Below are 20,536 nucleotides of genomic sequence, written 5' to 3'. Positions count from 1 at the left end.
GCTGCGCACAAACCTGAAAATAATGTTCCCAAAATAAACCGATGATTGTTACAGTCACCTTTGAAAGGAAGCTTTTTAAATTTTACAAAAAAAAAAAAAAAAAAATGAGTACAATACAGTTACAGAGGCACAAACATGGTAGAAATATAGATTTTTGGGGGGATGAAAAAGAGACTATAAAGCCTGTACTGGAATCATTGGGTGTGGAAAACAGCCACAAGTCTTGAGTCACACCTGTCGCAGTGATGTAGGGATCCTAAAAATGCTGCACACATGGAAACATGAGACTTCAAGCTTTAAAACAATGTACAATTTGTCAAGGTTGTATGAAGACTGAGTCTGACACGGACCTAGTAGGACTACCAAGGCCAGAGAGGATTTAAAAAGGTTAAAAACAGGTAGATAAATAAACATGGACACCATAATATGTTTAATATATCCTTTATCTTTATTAAACAAATTTCAGTAAAAACTCTTATTAAGTAGAAAGACAAATTTCCCTGTCAGTAGTTTGCTCTAGCTGTAGGGCCGTCCCCAACTACATCATCTCATGTGTTGACTAATGACTTAGTCAATCTGTTGAACAACTCTGTAAAACTGCTTCACCCACACTGTTGTTTTCCTGCAAATTATTATAGTCACATACGATTTTTCTCTCGAAGCTCAGTTTTCTAATCAAAGGAATCTGTTAATATCCTGGTAATGTCAGATAATGTGAACCTTTCCCAGTGAATAACTTAGAAAAGATGAGAAACAGTTCATAAAAATAAACAAACAACCATCGTGTTCACCTACACTCCTAATAATCCACGTCAGCTGATTCCATAAGAGTCGGGGGGGGCAGCCCTACACTTCTCTCTCTCAAAGGTCTGTCAAAGACCTCCACATCTCTCCGTTTGTTCGCTCCTACTGAATTAGTGCCGAGAGGAAGAACGAGTCCGTGTTAACTAACTCTTCACCGACTCTTGGGTCACAGCGGGAGAAACTTGACGGTATATAGTGTCAAAACTACAGCGTAGACAGCAGTGTCTGTTACAAAGGCGTTAAGAAAGAGCGAGCGGTGAGCAGGTGCACCGTGCACGTTGAGCCACCTCTGGCAGTGTTTTCAACTATTATTCTCTTTTTTTTGTTTCTTTTTCTTTAAAAAAAAAAAAAAAAAAAAAAAAAAGAAAAAAAAGGAAGCTACACGATTATCATCACAAAATAAAATCTCTTTGGCATAGAATACCCACCCAAAAGCACAAACACACACACATACTCACATGCACACACTCTTAGAAGGTTCTCTAACAGAAACCTACAAGCATCATCATTGTCATAATTATAATCAGTAAAATTAGGCTATAAAACAAAGTTGAGCCCTGTTAAGATTATGAGTCCTGTACTCGGTAATAATTGCATATATTACATCAGGCTGAGAGCAGAGGGAATAATCTCCACAGACGACTGTATTCTCTTCTTCTTTGTCCCACTAGGCCTCACTACAGCGCCTCTGCCTCCTCTTCTCTTCCTCTTCTGGGTCTATAAGAGGAGGACAAAGACATAATGAGCAAAAGAAGAATGGGATGAGAGTCACTTGGACCATCTGCATTTCGCATAATGGCATTGACATAAATGTAATAATAAACATATTGGTCAAAAATGTCAAAGTAAAAACCAAAATTATTGTAGGTTATTTCAAAATTCTACATAAAATATACGCAGTGAATCCCATCAGACATTGTCCTGCTGTTTTAGTGGTCCACGCTGATGAAACAACTGTACATTTACTTGAATTTTCCCTTTTATTTTTACTTATTATATTAAAATCCATTTCAATACATTTACTTTTTGGGCTTATTTGTCTTTCACCTCATTAATTTATTTAATCTATTATATTTTATTTCATAATTAGACTGTTGAATGTGTTATCAGTACCTGGTGTGCAACACACCCTTAATTGTTGAATAAAATGTAAATTAAGAAAAAAACCACAACAACAAGAAAAACAAAACGACCAAATGACAGGGGTCGTTCGTGTGTTTCCAGGCCACTGTCAGTCATATCTTATCAAACCCACTCAATCCTGATGAAGCAGATCAGTTGAGTGTTGAACACAAGAATTAATACTGACAGGTGTTTTTTTTTTAAGTTTAGTTTAGTTTGTTTTTTCACTTAGATGGCCTCTCATCTTCTCATCAATATTTCATGTTGTCAAGAACAAAAAAGAAGAAAAAGATTTCAAGGGCTTTAAATTGCAACAACATCTTGATTTACTGACTTACCAACCTTTAATAAGGGAACTGTTGTCTGTCGTAGGTCATTGCGTAATCATCATGCATCAAATTTCCATCAACGACGTCCAAGGGCATATCACCTGCATATGCTCCGTATCCTTGGAAACCAATATCCAGCTCTGCAAGAGATTACGACATTGGTTCGTTGTTTTGACTAGTTACACACCAGACCAATAGATCATATGTTATTTAGCTTCCCTTGGTCTCTAAGGGTTTATTTGCTGCTGTTGTCATGATAGCGGCAACCACAGTGGAGAAAACTGAACAAACTAGTGGAAATCATTAACATTTTCCACATTTTAGGCACATTTTTGGAATATTGTGATCACTGATCCCTTTCCTCTCCAGGTCTTGCTGCTCAGAGTAGGAGACAGAAAATACCAATGCCATAAAAGGAGAAAAGTCAAGAGAAGGAAAGAATGGGAATTAAGACAAAGATGAAAACACAGATAAGGAATCACCAGGATGGAGGTTGATGGAAAGAAAACCTTTTAGACAGACTTAACAAGGAGGAATAGGTAAAGATGTACTGAGAGAAAAAAAGACTGAAGCCTTAAGGATAAAGGAAAGTCAAAGGCTGAAGTGAACAAGAGAAGAAGCAGGCGATGTAGTAAAGTACGCCATAAAGAAGAACAAAAGACAGCGACAAACACAAAACGTACAGCATCAAACAACACACAGAGTTGAGAAGGACGGATGGAAGAGGCCAAGTTTGTGATTGATTTGAAGAAAACAAGTAAGAAAGTAAAACTAGTTTCTTCAGCTACCAAATGATGACGGTAAATGAGCAGCAGCAGGGAGGCAAACTGCTCACACGTTACAGCATTTTAACACTGTGGTCACTCCCTGTGGCGGAGTGACCCAGTGCTGAGGAATGTGCTGCATGTGCACATTTCAGCCATAGTTACTCACCATCTGGATAGTGTGCGTCCATGGGGACACCGTTGTGGGCCTGCAGAGTCACAAGAGGTCAAAGGTCATATAAAGCCCACACTTTTATATAGAAAACTTATTATTATAGATTTTAGAATAAAGAACCAGTTTGTTAAAAACAAATTATTTCACTATTAGCATTATATAACGATGCTATGATGCGTTAGAGCTTAACCTGAAACGTTGAAGGGAATAAAGAAACGTCTAAAAATGTAATGTTCAGTTGTCCTGTCAGTGGAGGGCGCCAGACACTCACCATCTCCCAGGCAGCGGGGTCGTGTTTAAACAGAGAGTGTGTGAGCTCCACAGACACACGCTTCTTGTAGTCTGAGTTCTTATCCTCAGAGATGCGGAAGAGCACGGCCGCAGCGTACGTAGCTGAAGGGAAAAAGATCAGGACACATTCAGCGATGTACAATTACACCCAGCTCTTTTGATAATGTGTTATAGTTTGCACTCAAAACTTTCAACCATTTTTATGTCTGTACATTACATATGAAGCTAAAGCTTGAACCTGTTAGCTTAGCTTAGCACAAAGACTGGAACAGGGAGAAACAAGATAGCCTGACTCTGTCCAAAGGTAACACTATTTGCCTGCCAACACCTCTAAATTATCATTAACACGTTATATCTTGTTGGTATAATCTGTTCAAAAAAACCAACAAAGTTTTCTTGCTAGCTGAGCTAAGCTAACCGATTGCTGGTGGTGGCTTCGTATTTACCAGACAGATATGAGAGTGGTATTGATCTTCTTGTCTGACTCTTGGCAACAGTAAGATAAGTAAATAATAGAAGAAGTCAAACTGTAATTAAGTAACTATGTGTAGTTTTTTTTGTGTGAATTAACATCTTTCAGTAACTCAAACACAAACATATTGGCTGTAAATGTAAAGCAATCTGCACAACGTGTCATGTTATGTCATTTTATGTAGTCAAACTACCCATATACAGCAGGTAGTTTAATACTTGTACCGTTTTCTTTACATGTCAGCCACAATATGTTATTTTGAAATGCTGTCTAGTAAAAGTATTCCATCTCACAAAATGGACAAAGTCATGCTCAGTGCAAGTACCAGGAAACTGCACTTACAGTAAGTACAGCACTTGAATAAATTGACTTTGTTCTTTTCACCTATGACTAAATGCTGCATTACAGTAAGCTAATCATTATCTGCATTATCTGGGTGTCCTACCAATGCCCTCGTTGTTGGAGTGCAGCAGCTCCATCAGTGGAGCCGACGCTCCCTCGCTGTCGATGAGCTCAGCTGATTGTTTGTCCAGGGCCAGCTCGCACAGGACACCTGCCGCCACACGCTTCACGTTGTCCACTGGAGAGTAGAGCAACTGGAGAGGAAGAGGAGGACAATGAATAAAAAACGACAAACAAACATAAGGAAGTTAATTATCAAGACAAGGAAGTGTGACACTGTAAGTTCCTCCATTACCTGCACAAACAGAGGAATAGTCTGCAGGTTGGCAATCTCTGCTCTGTTGATGGGATCTCTGGCCAGGATGTGCAGAGCTCCTGTGCAGCCCTCCACAATCTCCTCCATCCTCACTCCATCCTGAGAACAAAGATGAAATTAAGGATAAATGTTAATCAAAAACATAGAAATACATAAATAATACACAACTACTCATTTCCACAATCCCCTAAAGAACCACAGTGACCATAAACATCCTTTGACACTAGCCCGTCATGTACCTGGTATGTCTGCTGGGCAGATGAGCCGTGTTTCTGGGCGTCCTGGTGGGCTTTGAGCAGCAGGGTGGTGAGACGGGGGATCGCTCCTGCGTCCCTGAGAGGAGCCTGGTTTTCTGGGCACAGGGCCAGGTTACGGATCAGGCCAACCACAGCCTTCGGGCAGAGAGGAGAAGCAAAGATACGATCATGATGCTGTTCACTGTTATTGGTCAGCAAACAAAACAAGGCTGACGAAGAGCTTCAAGACTTGGAAGTTGTGCTGTTGTGTGTTAAATGTAATAGTTTTTCCCTCTCTAAAGCCTGGTCCTGTAAAACATACTGTTCCTGCTGTCATGTGCATGTCATGCTTGATCGGGCTGACTGAGATTCTGGCTCTCTGCTCTACCTGCCATCCCCCTTTGTCCATCTGTCCAGTCCTCCCCAGTTTCCCCAGTCTTTATCTTTGGAGCAAAACCCATAAACTACTCAATGTGTTTGTTTCACAGTCCTGAACTTTTGTTGCCTCAAATTACCCACGTTCAGTCTACCTGTCTAGGATCCTTTTCATGATCTTCCTGAAACCACCATATCTCAGTAGAAGCACAATGTAGACCATCCCTCCACCCTTCCTTCCCTCCCTCCCCGCCTCCCTCCCTCTACCTTGATGACAGGCCAGTAGTGGGGTTGGTTGAGCAGCTTGACGATGGCGGGGATGCCGTAGTGTGTCCTCACAGCATTCTGCGCTAGCTCAGCCTGCTGGTGGCGCGATGTCAGGTGGCGCAGAGCGCAAACAGCAGGTTCGGTCACATCCTCTTTCTCACCGGCACGCAATATGGCGTGGATCAGAGCCTCGACACCATTGCTCTGGGTGACCAGAGTTTTATTGTGGGCATTGTTGCATGTGAGGTTAGAGAGGATGCCCGTGGCACAAGTGAGCATGTTGATGTCATCTGAACTGAGCAGGCCCACCAGCACCTGCAGCAGGCTGTCCATACCCTCCTGGAAACAAGGAGAGAGCGATTTCAGAGTGTGCACAATTATGGGAAATAAAATTAATGTGAAAAAAAGAAAAGAGCAAAAGAAAGAAAAGCAAATGTAAACAGTAAATGTAGACACAGACCTGCTTGGTGGCAGCATCAGACAGGTTCCTGAGCGTCCACAGGCAGTTCTGCATCAGACGCTGGCTGGAGCCTGTGAGGTGTTTACCCAGAGCCTGCATCCCACCTGCAGGGAACAGAGAGGTTATATCACTCAGCCTTCACCAACATCTCATAAACTGTGCTGCCATTAGCCACAGTTCAGGTAACAAAAAGCTGACACACCTGTATGACTGCCTTGTACACACAGGTGTGTGCTGACACAGGAAACATATTACATACCAGCTTCAACAATGGCAGGCTTGTTGCTGGGGCACACAGAGAGGACTTTGAGCACACGGCTTGTGGTCCACAGCAGCTTCTCATAGTTGTAGTTTCTCATGATGTGAACCAGACCCTCAGGACCCCCGTTGGCAAGGATGATCAGCTGTGAAACAGAGGGACCATGTGAGCACGCGTGGGTATACAAAGTGCAGATTGAGGGAAAACAACTTTTACTTTTTAATCCACCGTTTGTGAAGCAACACTTATATTTTACAACGTGCCACTCATAAACAAAGCCATGACCAGTCCAGGCAGATTAACACCAGTTGATCACTCATTTTACTTTCTCTCAACTCATAACCACACCTGTACGCTCTCGGTCCCAGAACCTTAACACCTCTGTTCACATGCCACACCCAAAACAAAACATGTGCACACAAGCAGGACAATTTCAACAGTGTCACATTACAATACTTGGCTCCTATGAAGTGTACCAGGCATTGTATTACATGTACTAGCACAGAACCGAACTGATAGCTACACACGCACCTTGCTCTCCTGGTTGCCGTAGGACAGCAGCTGCAGACAGTCTGTGGTGATGGCCAGGAACTTGGGGTTGCTTTTCTTCAGCAGGGGAACCATCCTCTGCAGGCCGTCGGCCAGACGCACGGCCATCTTAGCTCCCTCCTGGTGCAGCAGCAGGTTGTGGAGCGTGGTGATGGCATAGAAGAGCACAGACTCCATGGGAGAACTGAGGGAGGTAAATAAAAAGAAAAGACAATGGCACATCAAGTTGCCATACATTCAAGGAAAGTTCCACTATTGGATATTCTCACTGCTGGATACCATTAAATAATTTTAGGTTGGACCAAATTTAATTTGCCTGCCTCATTTACTACTTGAGTCTATGATTTCCTACATTTCCCAGAATGCCAATCAGATGGTGCGAGGAAGAGTAATGTGTGATTTCTTCATCTCCTATATCCATTAAATGTCAGTACAAGGTGAGTCAGAGGCTCTCGTTTTCTTCTTCAGCTGAATTGCATGGTAGCAGCACTGGAAAATACCTCAACGTGACTTCACAGTGTCTGCGTTTGGCATTTCAACAATGATTAGATGAACAACCCAGGTAACAACAAAACGGGCTTGGAAATGAAGCTGACATTGTCAAAAGGTCTTTTCTAAAACTACTTCTGTGTGATTTCATTTCATACCCAAACTATATTAAAGAGTACGTTTTTCCAACATTCATATAAACAACTAAGACAAGGATCAAACTGTGATAGGTGGCATAATTTACAAACATCATGAATGTACAATCAGTTTTTGTCCAGCAGTACCTGAGCATGCGGACTAGAGCAGGGATGCCTCCGGACTTGAAGATGGAGAGCAGGCCCTCTCTCTGGTGGGACAGGTTGTGGAGGATGCTGGCTGTGGCGCGTGCGGTCTCCATGTCACTTGTGTTCTGCATGGCCCGCACCACGGCTGCCACCATCTGAGGGGACTGCATCAGTGCGCGGCGTGATGCCTCTTTGCGTGTCAGCTGGTTGACAATCTGTGCTGCCTTGCTGACCACCACCTGATGAGAGAGAGAAGAGGAGTTCATTTTTACTTGTGGTAATAAGAGTGAAACCCCTTTTTGAAATGGTACTTGTGTTATAGAGGGTGAGAATATATTTTCATTCTAAATCAATCAAATAAATTTTTCTGAGCTCAAAGGTGACAGATTCAAATTACTTTGAAATTTGTCCAGCTGTTAAAAAATAAAACTTATATTACACATTCAATTTACAAGGACATAAAGCAAATAAAAGTAGCAGATTTATAAAGTAAACAATTAATGGATTATCATCCATTATCTGTTATGTGCTGTTGATTAAAGGAATAGTTCCACATTTTGTGAATCTGTTTTTTTTTGCAGAGAGTTAGAAGAGAAGATCGATATAGCTCTCATGTCTGTATGCTAAATATAAAGCTACTGCCAGCAGCTGGTTAGCTTAGTTTAGCACAAAGTCAGGTGCAGTCACTTCTTAAAATATTGTTGTGACTGTGCCTGGCCAAGAAACATTCCTGCACACAACCCCTGCAACACCACAATGTGTCGTTTTACACTTCAGTTTTAATTAATGAGCTTCAGAGCTGTTTTTCTTTCTTCTTGCTAAGCTAAGCTAACTGACTGGGGGCAGTAGAGTCACATTTAACGTGCAAACATGAAAGTGATATTGCATAATTAGCATATTTTCCAGAATTACAAACTACTGCAGCACTATATTAATCTATACATACTGTATATGCAGTATGTATGTATCACAAGGCTCTCATTGAGACATCACAGTACACACAGTACAGTCAAGTTAGGGTTATTCTGCAAATTTTTAAACTCTGTATCTCCGTTCATCACCTGGTCTTCATCGTTGAGCAGCTTGGTGAGCTCGGGCACGGCACGTGTGGCTAGCTCGGCGTCGTCCTGGTAGTTGATCAGATGGATGATGGCGGTCTTGAGCATCTGGGAGGGCTCGGCCAGCCGCTGGACGTTGGTCATCTGGGTCGAGTCTGTCTGAGTAGACAAGATGGTTGTGCCTTCTTCCAGCGTCTCTGGGAATATTGCAGCTCGCACCCGCTGGGCTCTGGTCATAGTGTACTGGGCATCCAAGTCTAGAAGAAGAAGTGAGATGATGATGATGATGATGATGATAAAACAGACCAAATGTAATAATGGCAGAAGCTTTCATATATTTGTATATTGAACCCTGTTTGTCCTCTTACCAGGCTGCTCCGTTGTGACGGTGGTGGTCATGGTGTAGTGCTTGGAGGTGTTGAAATCGCCGTCGTCATCTCTGACTGTGGTGGCTCCGGACTGAATGCCCGAGTCTACACCATACATTGTCCGCTGCCACTCTGTCACCTTCACCGTGCCACTGTCCAGCTCACCCACTGTTGAGCAAGGAAGAGAGGAATTGTTGGAGGTCAGAAGTGTAAGACCAACATAATTTATTAACGGGGGTATTGAGGGGTTATAACTTGTTATAATTTTACTATTTCAATATTCAACGATAATAGTTTTTTAATATGTTTTGCCTCCATTTTTCTCCCACAGGAAGAGTGTTTTACTTCTAGGCCACTTAAAGGAGCACATTCGAAACAACCTTCAGTTATCGTTTAGGGAAGTGACCTCAATAGAAATACATCAAAACAATAGTTGGAAGTTGGAAAGGTCATAATGAAAATGTTCAGTACTCTTTCAAAAGAACTGTAGAAGGAGGTGATATAGACAAAAGTCAAGCAAGATATAGCACAAAGAAAATCAACATAAAATCACTATATTATCAAAATAAAATTTGCAGAGAAAGAGGATGAAAGCTGAGACACTTACTTTGCATTGCCATCCTTGCCTCCTGTTATCAAAACAACAACTATGGAGCAAACCTAAAAACAAACAAGAAAAGAGGCAAAGTCAGGATTTTCAGCATTTCACCTGCTGTAAATGACAAATGACACATATTTCATGAATTAATAAATATTTCAACAAGGTCTCTGCTCTCTCACACAGTACTGTCATTCAGTTTTTATATGCCAGCCACGTATGACAGCTCACATGATAACCCCCCCACCCCCCACCGACCAGCCGTGCACCCTGACCTTAAAATGACAACACAGAGCGGCAGCAGCGGCGGCTCACAGGGGAGGGGGGGCGAAGTGAGTGGAGAGACAGCTGTAAGTGAGGAATGCTAGCCTGCCCAAATGACCTTTCACCCCGGGCCTCCACCCATATAGCCGTGGGAGCAGCCTGCTGCTGACGCATGGCAATCAGGAACTTGTTCGTCAGGTTTTGACTCCAGTGTCTGACAGTGAACATACTCCTCTTCCCTACACACAAACTTAAACCTCTAACACAAACAAACAAAAAGCCTGGAACTTGACTAAAACTTTGTTTGTATTATTTTGTACTACTACTACATACTATCTATAACACCTACTTGCCTTCTGGCTCTCCTTAAAAGGTTTTTAGTGATCCGACATCCTGAGGCATGTTTTTCTTGTAGCAATGCCCCAGATTGCATAATAGCCACAATACATGTTGGTGCAAGTTTGTTCTACATCATCTTATTTTCCTATTAAAAATCATTCTTCATGTTACATTTACTCAGTTATGCAACCATCACAAAAACAACTAACTGTATCTGTCAAGAAAATAATAAACCAACTTTTTATAAACCAACTGTGCTTCAATTGTAATGCACTTCACCATTAAATGCATGCAGCTCTGTGTAAAAATGTCAGAACTGGTATGAACATGTGAAATCCAGACTAACTGAAATACTGTACAGAGGATTAATCAAAAGCATGTCACTGCCTGTCAGAACAAAGTGTTAATGAGTCAAATATTAAATTTAATAACTATGAAATGTCTCTATCACGTATCCTTTGTGCATCCGGATCCTTCTTTTACTGAAAACTTAATTTTTCTTAAGATAAAGACCAAACATGAAAAACAGATCCTTAAATGAGACCACAAAGACCCAGCATAACTTCTCAGTGTCAGAACATGCATGTTTATCATTTTCTGTCTTCTGCGTCATCCACCACAGAAGTCCTCTTCATCACAAACACGTCTGCATTTATAATAGCTGCATGCCACTGCGTGTGACAAACAGTACAATGCATTTACTGTGCTTGTTATGAGTGTTTGCAGATGTTTGATGGGATTCTTTGCTGGGGTGCGTTGTGTGTGTGTGTGTGTGTGTGTGTGTGTGTGTGTGTGTGTGTGTGTGTGTGTGTGTGTGTGTGTGTGTGTGTGTGTGTGTGTGTGTGTGTGTGTGTGTGTGTGTGTGTGTGTGTGTGCGTACATGTATAAGAGTGTGTTTTCATGATTTCTGCAGGCACTGCAGATGAACTGGAAGTACCGCGGGGCTCTACACGCAGCAGAGTCAATAAACAAAGGCTTCAACTGGCAAATAAAGGAAAAATATTTCCATCCTTGAAGCTCTTTTGTGTGACAGCTGGTTATAGCTTACAGTGGGATTCTACACAACAAGCTATGCTGATCTTCTGTCTTCACTACTAATAAAACAAGTTGGGGCCACAATCCAGGATGTCAAGCTGCTGTGTTGGCACAATATGAGCTATAAACAATTAAATAACCACTTTTTACCTGTGCTTACATTAAACTTCTCAGAACAAATTCATAGTCACGCAACTTAAACAATGTGATGTAACGCCATAATCAGAGTTGATCTATGGGTTTGGAGGAAAGGAATTTGTACAAAGATGAACTGCTTTGTCTCTCTGCCTTACACTGAGGCTGTTCATGATGTATTAGTAAAAGCACCACTCCCTCATCTTTTTACCCTCTGGCTTTGCATAAGGATGTGTCGTGTTGTGTTTCAGTCCCTCAGCTGGCCCAGCCCACTTCTTCTCCCCCAGGCATCATACTGTGTGGATGTGTGTGTGCATGTCAGCGTAGCTCCTGCAGGGGCCTGTTTTTCATTATAATTTGTATGAAGAAGAAACTGACAATAGTGTGTCTGCGCACCGCATGTTCCTCATTAGTCGGTGTCTATCCTCTTTTTTCTCTCTGTAGCACTTTGATGGACTAGAAACTTACTTGAAAGTCCCCACGTTTCTTTTTTTGTGTGTGGACCTGTATCTGTTATGTGCTGTAGATATGCAAATGTTCAAAATACGTTCACCTGAACCTGACGTTCTTGTAAAGGTCCCAACATGTCCCTTTATCTCTCTTGCCTTCACAGGGAGCAGCAGCTCAGTGAGTTTCAGCTGTAGTCAGTCTGGCAAGAGATCCTGCAGGACGAGGCCACAGAGGACTGTCTGTGCATGCAGCTACATGCTACCTTACAGATAATGCAGTGACTCATCAGGCCACAGATGGAAACTATGCAACCATGCAGCGTAGGTTCCTACCTTTCGAACTAAAGGAGTGGCCTCTTTTTAAACACAAACAAGAGGGCTCGTCTGTCAAGAATACGCTAAGCGGCTACTAGCCATCCATCTTTCGATTTGTGTAGCCATGGGAATAGATTGACGGTAGTGAAATGTCAGACTCACCCCAGCTTTAAAGTCTGTTTTCCAAAGGCCTTCTAATTCTAAAAACATTTTACTGATCCACAAATAAACACACTGATATAAAACAGAGCCCACACTGCCTTTTGTTTTAAGCAGAACCGTAGCACAAACAGTGTCCACACAGAACTTTCCCGTGCTCTGTAAATCAGGGACAGGGTGTTTGTGTAGTCTTTGTTTTCCTGGGCGAGGCAGCGGGTTCAGCCAACTGTTGCAATGCTGCGACACGCCCCACATATCGCCTAGGTAACCGAAACTCCGCTCAGGCACTGTACTGTGGGGGTTTTATCTGCTGACCCATCTGATGTCTGAAGCTATGCTCACTTATTTGCTGGTAAGTGCTGATCCCTCTTGGGTTCTCTCATAATTTCCTTTTCCCCCCTCACCCACAATGCTCGTCACTACTGTGATCCCAGCAAAGAAAGAAAAATCATCAAAAGTTTTAATGATTTAAAAATCTAATTAAAAAGATTTAAAATACTTAAAAAACAAGCTTAACAAAAAATGAATAAATAGATAAATACATATAAAACTTTATTGTGTATTATGGTGATAATATGGCTAATCTCCCTGTCTGCCGTACTGAAGAAAAGTTGTGGCTTGTGTGGTGTATTTCTGCCTGGACTTTGCTCCCTTCCAGTTAATGAGTGACACATCCTTTCACTCTCACTGTACCTTGCTCTGTCACTACCACCACCCTCCACCCATCCATGCAAATGTGCAGTAACAGTAATAGAAGCCACACTTTTTACTCAGGAAAACACTCCTCACTCTCACACCCATCAACTCCCGCTATCTTGTTAAGCAACAGCCTCTGTGGATGACTTTAGTGTGCTTCTTCCAAAAAAAAAAAAAAAACCCCTGCTCAGTAAAACCAGGAATGTGTATCAGTGAGAGCTGCCAGCGAGCGAGTTGCAACAGAAAGGCGGAGATGGATACTGTTCAGCGCCTGATGCTGAAACGCCAGTGTGACATTCCACGCTAACATAGCATATTCAACCTGTCCTGTGTCCAACTGTAAATCCTGTACTGCAAAAAAAAAAAAAAAGCACACAATTACACAATTTTACTATTCTCACACTAAACTCTTCTAAACTGACATCAGTGACTCACTCATAAATTGCTGAAACTAACAGATAATAAGAGCACACAGCTACTGTGACAATGGATGAGTAACTCTGTTCTCAGATGTGAGAAAGGATTGACTATCCTGCCCCCCCCCACAGGCATATCAGACAGGGAGTGTCTCCACAGCAGTGACAAGCTCTCAACAAGGGCGTGGCAGCAGAGTTTGTGGGTGTATGAGCAAACTGGGTGAGGCTGAATACACCTAATGGCTAGAGGGGCTAAACAGTAGATCTGTCATTTAATTCTCTTCAATATATCCTCCCAATAATTAATAAGTTATGTAGTTACAAACTTAAGCATCGCCATTAAAGAAATATTCCAGTATGCCAGATTCTGACTTTGCAGGCCTAAGCTCTTCTTTGTATCACAGCAGGAATGAATCAGGTCAGAGAAGAGGCCCAGGGGGTTGGAGATGAACTCTGGTCGTTTTCCAGAGTGGCTCCTAACACACATTGCAGTGTTTTCAGTGATTTGTTATTTAGCCTCATGCCTGTTTGGCAGGAGGGGTGTTAAATAACATGTTGCAGAGTATTTGTAGTTTGTTTCAACTCCTGCTTGAGAATATTTAGCTCGCAATTTTAAAGACATAATCAGGCATTTTCACCTTCTTGCCAAGAGCTGGATGAGAAAATTGATGCCTCTCTCATGTGTGCATGGTAACTATTAAGGTACAGCCAGCAACCCTAACCCCAGCCAACCAGTTAGCTTAGCTTTGCAGAAAGACTAGAAACAAGAGCAAACAGTTAGCCTGGCTCTGTTAGCACATGTTAAAGCTAATTAATGAAGACATTATATTGTTTCTTTAACCTTTACAAAAACTGAAGAGCAAAAATGTCAGGAGATAGTCCATCAATTAACCCCTTATAAGACTATAGCATGTCATTTTCATGTGGCGCTACAACAGGCTTTATGCTTAACTGTCTCCTGGTTGTAGCGTCATATCTATAGTCACCGACATGCGAGTGGTAACAATCTCTCTAATCAAACCGTCGGCAAGAAAGCGAATGAGCATCTTTCTCATAATGTCGAGCTTTAAAAAAAACAACAGATTTTTCCAGCACTAGTGTATGATTTATGTTAATTGTGTGTTCTCATGGTTATCAGAACATCGGGGATTTGTTGTAAGAACTTAACCTCATCTGGTGGCCTGTTATTTCTAACAGGCTTGCTAATGTCATGTTTAGGCTGACACGCAAATAAAGCAGATTATGTTACCACACATCTGTAAAGCTTCCTGCACCATCTGCACAGACACAGATCAACTGCTTGACATATATGGCAGCCCCACACACATGCACACACCCTGTCACATATATGTCCCGTGACATGCAACCCACACTCCTCTTACTATAAACTGTTTCCCAGATGACTATAACACAACACCCTGCACTCCCACAGCCCAATCCTCCTGACACAGTAAATGGCCAGTGCAGCCAGCTGAGCCTCCACAGCAGACTGTCTGCAGTTGACATTGTGCTGTCTGCATCTTTTCTCTATAGAGTCTGGGGTTCAGCCGTCCCACAGGGATCCAGCTTAACACGCCCACTAACCTTACTTGGTCCCCAAACCACACGTCACTGATCCCCCCACTGTTATAGCAATGTAATGGAGGCAGCTGGGGCTAACTGGATAGCTGTTTGTTACAAATCAATAAGGGAGGATGTGAAGTGGTGCACAGCTAATGGATTTATTGTGGTGGGTGACAGGAAGAGGTGGTCAACATTATCTGACTCCCCAACGCTGCTGGGCTGTTTGGTCAGACAGAGGACGTGCGTTAGGAGAAGCTGTACTTTCACAACTGTTCCTGTATACGCAAAACTATGCTGACAAACTACTGTATCACGTCATGTGCTAAGTTGAGGAAGACGCTTCAAGTCCACATTTTGTAAAAGCACTCACTCTCTGACAGAGAGGGAGCGAAAGAGCATTTGTCAATTGACTGTAACAGGCAGTTGATAAAATCCAGACCATAGCAACGTGGCCATGCCAAGAGCCAACAGAGAAGAACAGACAATGAGATACTGCTGGTGTGCACTTGTGCAACACACAAACTGAGCTTGTCTTAATGTGGCAGATGCAGCACAGCGTGCTCCCCTTCCTTGTCTGATCTGGAAACATTCCCAACAACACAGTCAAACTCAGCCAATGAGTAAAATAAGCAGCAGAATGGATAACGGCTGGTTGATTCACTGCAGCTACTTAAATGAGTTGATTTAAGCCAGAGGATGCCGTACGGTGGCTGTAAACTGGCGCGTAGTTGTTTACTCCCTGTGGGATCTTGCTGTGAATCAAAGGAAATGTGAGCTGTCTTGGAGGAGGTGGCAGAGTGCAGAGCAGGATCAAGTTACACGAAGCTGATAAAGAAGGAGTGAATGAGTAAAAAGGGGTGTACCCCATGTAGCAATAAAGTGCGTGGCAATAAAGTACTCAGAAACAAAGTTCACAAAACTGGTCCTTCATGCATCAGATATTGTGGCAGGAACACAAGTATGTCCAAAGTCTTCCATATCAGGAGAATAATGGATCATAAAAGATGTGGCAATCAAATAGCTAGATTCAATTTTACTTTTGGTTGTAGCCAGTGTCTTTAGGGCTGTGACTTTGTCTTTGGACCTATGGTAAGGAGGAAGTGCCCCCCTGCATGTTGTTTAGTCGATGGTAGGAAGGAAGAGGATGAACTAAGTCTCTGATACAGCACAGAGAGCTTCTGTGTTACTTTGTTTGGGGTAGAGAGGAAAAGAGTAGCCGCATTGTCCCATTGACTACTGTCACAGTGAAAAGGAAAGCGGGTCTCAAGTGTCCCCACTGGATGCCACCAAAAAGGCTGAAGCACATCAAGACGGCTCTGTGTGTTCACGGGCCAAGTTTGGTGGCCAACACTGCATCCAAAGCCATGTTTAAAGGCCTGACCAGAATTTCTTTTTTTTTTTTTATTTTGAACTGCTACTGCTACGCATCGGTGTGCGGCTGAGTGCTGAGGCGATGTGACAGATGATTAATTTTTCAGGGAGATTAGAGGCATGAGGGAGCGGGAGGAGGGTGCTTTGGAGAGCAGGGCAAACGTCTAAAGGGACCCTGAAGAATAGAGCGAATTCAGCTGACAAGTTCACTGTTTGCTCTTCTGCATGCAAACCACGACCAAAATAGAAAAAAACTAAATCATTACATCAAAATATCTGAAGAGTTAAAAGCCAGCATTATAAAAAATTGAGTGACTTACTCTGACAACAGTCATGTCATTTGTTTTATACACTGCTAATGTGTAAAATGAGAACCTCTAAAATGTCAACTTTTAAGGAACAAAAAAAGAAATGTAGAAGGAAGAATAACTGCTTCGATTGTCTAAAACGCCCATGCATTTTTCAGTTTATCCAGTGTTTTGTAAAGTATTCACAGGCCCCAGGGTTGCACAACTTTCTCAACCCATGAGAGCATGACATCTGTCAAAAGCAGTGAAACAAAGAAAACAAACGAAAACTTGAGTCCAGAGATTTTTCACTCAGCAGTGACGATATACAAAATCAACTTTCTTGTGAAATGTTGATGTTTTTTAAGTTGCGTATCTAACGAGTCAAGCTTCCCGGGTGATTTGCTTTCAGTTTCAACCACACCCTTGCTGTCCTCGCTTTCCTCAATTTCTCACAGAAGTGTAATTAAGGGACAGGGAGGAGGAGGAGGAGGAGAAGAAGAAAAACAGATACTGCAGGACTCATCAGAGTCACTATGCTGAGAAGTACAGCTCAGCCAAATCATCCAACTGTGAAAACATTGTCTTTTGAGTCAGTGCTGGAATCTAGTTCACTCCATCCCTGCTTGGATACATCATCTGTAATGAAAAAATTATCATTTGTAATGTATTCCTGAAGAAAACAGTCAGATTCAGCTATTTCCAGCAGACTGATACGATAAAAGCTGACCCGAAATGACCAACCTGGCAGACTTTCATACACTTTTTAAAGTGCGAGTGATGGGAAAAAGCAACCATTAGGCCTATGACATTTTAAGTAAGGGATATTTTCTTGCCCTCGTTTGATCTGACCAAGAGAACTGTTGAAAGTAAATAATTAATTACAGTGACTGTCATGGGTAGGGTTCAGCTGGGCCATGCCAGCTTCACTTGCTCAGCATTATACCTCTGCGCTCTGCCGGAAGCTTCTGACTTTATGTTTTGTCGGTGACAGCAAAAATCTTTTGCATGAATGGACGTTTTCCGACAATGCTGCCAATTATTTAATTACCGTATTAATCTTAAACAAAGAGACTCAAAATTCTTCAGATGGCTTGAATTAATCTCTTTACTGAATATCTCATGTTTAGCTGAGCTTGCCTGCTTTACTCTTATAGATTAAAGCTTAAGACAATTTTAAAAGTAAATTAACAACAGATTTTTTGCTTATCATAGATAATATCGCACACTGTGTCTGGGAGACTGCATGGCAGAGCATCGTCTGATGAAGATTTCCCTTTAAGCCTCTGGAAGTTAACCCCATGGAGATTTTGATGCGGTCACACCACCTTCCTATCGACTTCAACCACAAAGGCTGCTACCGTCGCTGACAGGAAACTTTATCTCTGTGCAGCCCCTTCTCCATGGGAACAGTAAAACACAGAAGAAGGGTGATATGCAAACACAGAGCAGGTCACACAACGTGTGCACTGAGTGGCTGTAACTGAGCCCCTGGAAAGTATTCAGTCAGGCACCACTGGAGAGAGACAGAGGCGAGGTAAGACAGTGAATCCACGGGAAAAGAAATACTTCCAGCTACACAAAGAGGTTAGAATATATGCCATACAGTAATCCCCTTTGGAAAGTGTAGACCTATTTATAAACTGAAGGATCTCCTGGCCTCTTGCTCTGCTAATGTAGGACAGTATCAGGGAATTAAGCAGGAGGGGGGAGATTATCACCGTGTCACCACAGCTGTAGCTGCGAAATCTACAGTAAGTCACCCTCCTCCCCCCTTCGCTGTCCCACCACCCATTCACCCTCTTCCCTGAGGCCAAGCGGGAACAGCTTTCCAACCAGGGTGCTGTCTGCTACTGCACTACTTGATGACATGGGGCAAGCTCAGTGAGGCCTGTCTGGCAGAAAGTATTGGCACCCTGTCGTATTCAACCTGACACATATTCACCAAGCTCAGCTGGATGCATTGGTGTAGAAACAAGTTTGATGCCACAGACTTGTTCGGCGCTGTTCTTGGTGCTTTGTTATGGGGTAACTTGCTAATGATCCAAACTAGAGAACAATAGGTAATGTGATTTAGTGTTTAATGAAGAAGAGGCTCAGTGTTGAAGAAAAGCTGTTTAACTTCTAATTCTCATGTGACCCATGTCAAATTTGACTCTAACTGATATTAAAGTTGGCGGTGGAGGACACCGCAAATGACTTAATCGCATAAGAAAAAAGCGGATAGAAAAGTTGTTTCAATTGGATGCCAATTTCAGTGGATTTTACTTATGAAATCAAATGAAATAATTTGCTCACTAAGCAGGATTGGCTGTTCTGTCAAGTCCAGAGCATCTGCAAAGGTAATGACATCATGGAAGATTTGGCAACACCTGGAGACATCACTAACCCATGAAGAGCAGAGGGGGAGTGGATGGGAGCTATAGTATCCCCAACCAAATTTAGTGCTATGACTCATTATTTACTGTCATGCATTACAGATGTGCATGGAAACAGATCTTACTCTCCCATGCACAATTAGCTCATTGTATTATCTACTGTGGTCTGAGGTCAAATATTGAAACAGAGGACTGCAACAACAAACAATTATTTTTATTATCAGTTACTCTGCTAATTATGTTCTTGAGTAATTGGTCCGTAAGAAAATAAACTGTGTGGGTGGCATCTTCAAATGTATTCAGCTTATTGTCATGGATGACTAAGAAAAAATATATGCTTACATTTAGTTTAGAGTTTTTTTGCACTTTTACTTCAGAAATGAAAATTCACCGGTTTACCAAATAGTTGCCAATTAATTTCCCGTCAATCCACTGACTTCAGTGTATATTTATGAGTTAGCTGGAACAATAGCGTTAAAGGCTTTGTTGATGTCTTGCCAGCATGTTTAATGCCCATAAAACACTTCTGTGACATTATCACTCTGATACGAACTCTGTAAGCTCTAAAGATAATGGCCATATTGGCAAAATTAGTTCTTTCACCTGCCTCTCTCGCACGCGGACACACAAATATGCACGCGCACACAAACTTGGACACCACTAACGACGCTGTGACGCTCTATTGACAAGTGACGTCAAGTTGAATGATCGATACTGGTGCCAAACGTCGTTATGATTTAGCAGAAAGAGCTCATGACAAATTAGAGACCAAAATAAACCAGTTTCATGTAAGAAAGCAAACTTCTGAGGCCCGGAGAGCTCGCGTATTTCACTCGGAAGCAGCAGCCAGCGGTGGCCAGTTTCAGGCATGCGGAAATGGACTTCAAACACACGGCTGGATTTGCAACCAGGTAACTAAAAGATGAAAAATGGGACCAAACGATGTGCCACCTTAACATATGCACCTTTATAGAAAGCAGGATATAAACGATACTACATAAAAAAGGAATGAAAAAACAACAACAAAACAAGTCAGTGACAAAGACACAATGAGCAGGTTGAAAAACTGTCGGAGAAAGTAAAAATATACATTCAGTGAATCTTACCTGTCGAAACACACGGACGCGTTTGAGTTTATCCCACGTCAGTGTTGTTTTCTTGGGGACGGGACAGTCCTCTGTGTCTCTGTTCACGTCTCTACACTCTCTCCGCTGCTGGCCCACAGTCCTCTGAACAAAAATTAGTAAAAGAAGCGTCACCTCAGCCCCAGACTCCGCCTTCCTCATCCCGACCCCACCCTGCCACAGCTCTGCACCCACTGGGAGAGGCGTTAAAGATTGTTTTATTGTCAGGAACTGTAGTCAGTAAAATAAAAACCTCAGTATATTCAGATTATGTAAACTGCCTCAAGAGAGATCGGTTTTCCTAATGTTACAACGAATTATAAAAGAATAATCAGAAAAGACCATACTATTGGTTAATCTTATGGATACACTAAATACATTGTGTTT

General features: G+C 42.2%; 1 protein-coding gene across 2 annotated transcripts; it reads right to left on the bottom strand.

The window, feature by feature from the left end:
- Positions 1-425: 425 nt before the first annotated feature.
- jupa (junction plakoglobin a) lies at positions 426-20,283 on the bottom strand. 2 transcript variants are annotated; one of them, XM_056371569.1, is made up of 16 exons: positions 20,132-20,283; positions 9,628-9,680; positions 9,021-9,188; positions 8,656-8,909; positions 7,595-7,833; positions 6,804-7,005; positions 6,273-6,417; positions 6,014-6,117; positions 5,554-5,892; positions 4,915-5,067; positions 4,655-4,774; positions 4,403-4,553; positions 3,466-3,587; positions 3,189-3,228; positions 2,265-2,395; positions 426-1,521 (listed from the first exon to the last, which is right to left on the bottom strand). In XM_056371569.1, the coding sequence occupies exons 2-15, from the start codon at positions 9,638-9,640 to the stop codon at positions 2,271-2,273; spliced, it is 2,175 nt and encodes a 724-aa protein (XP_056227544.1). In that variant the 5' UTR covers positions 9,641-9,680; positions 20,132-20,283; the 3' UTR covers positions 426-1,521; positions 2,265-2,270. The 2 variants fall into 2 exon arrangements, with proteins under 2 accessions (XP_056227544.1, XP_056227543.1); XM_056371568.1 differs by having other exon boundaries at positions 2,269-2,395.
- Between the last annotated feature and the right edge of the window lie 253 nt (positions 20,284-20,536).

Source organism: Seriola aureovittata, chromosome 3 (genome assembly GCF_021018895.1).
Source record: "Seriola aureovittata isolate HTS-2021-v1 ecotype China chromosome 3, ASM2101889v1, whole genome shotgun sequence".
In the NCBI taxonomy this organism is placed as follows: domain Eukaryota; kingdom Metazoa; phylum Chordata; class Actinopteri; order Carangiformes; family Carangidae; genus Seriola; species Seriola aureovittata.
This window is presented reverse-complemented; position numbering and strand designations above follow the sequence as displayed.

Excerpts from the sequence above, each read along its gene's own strand:
- jupa (XM_056371569.1), bottom strand. Across the intron at positions 6,418-6,803 it reads ACGGCAACCAGGAGAGCAAG|CTGATCATCCTTGCCAACGG; the intron begins GTGCGTGTGTAG and ends TCTGTTTCACAG. Across the intron at positions 6,118-6,272 it reads GCCTGCCATTGTTGAAGCTG|GTGGGATGCAGGCTCTGGGT; the intron begins GTATGTAATATG and ends TGTTCCCTGCAG.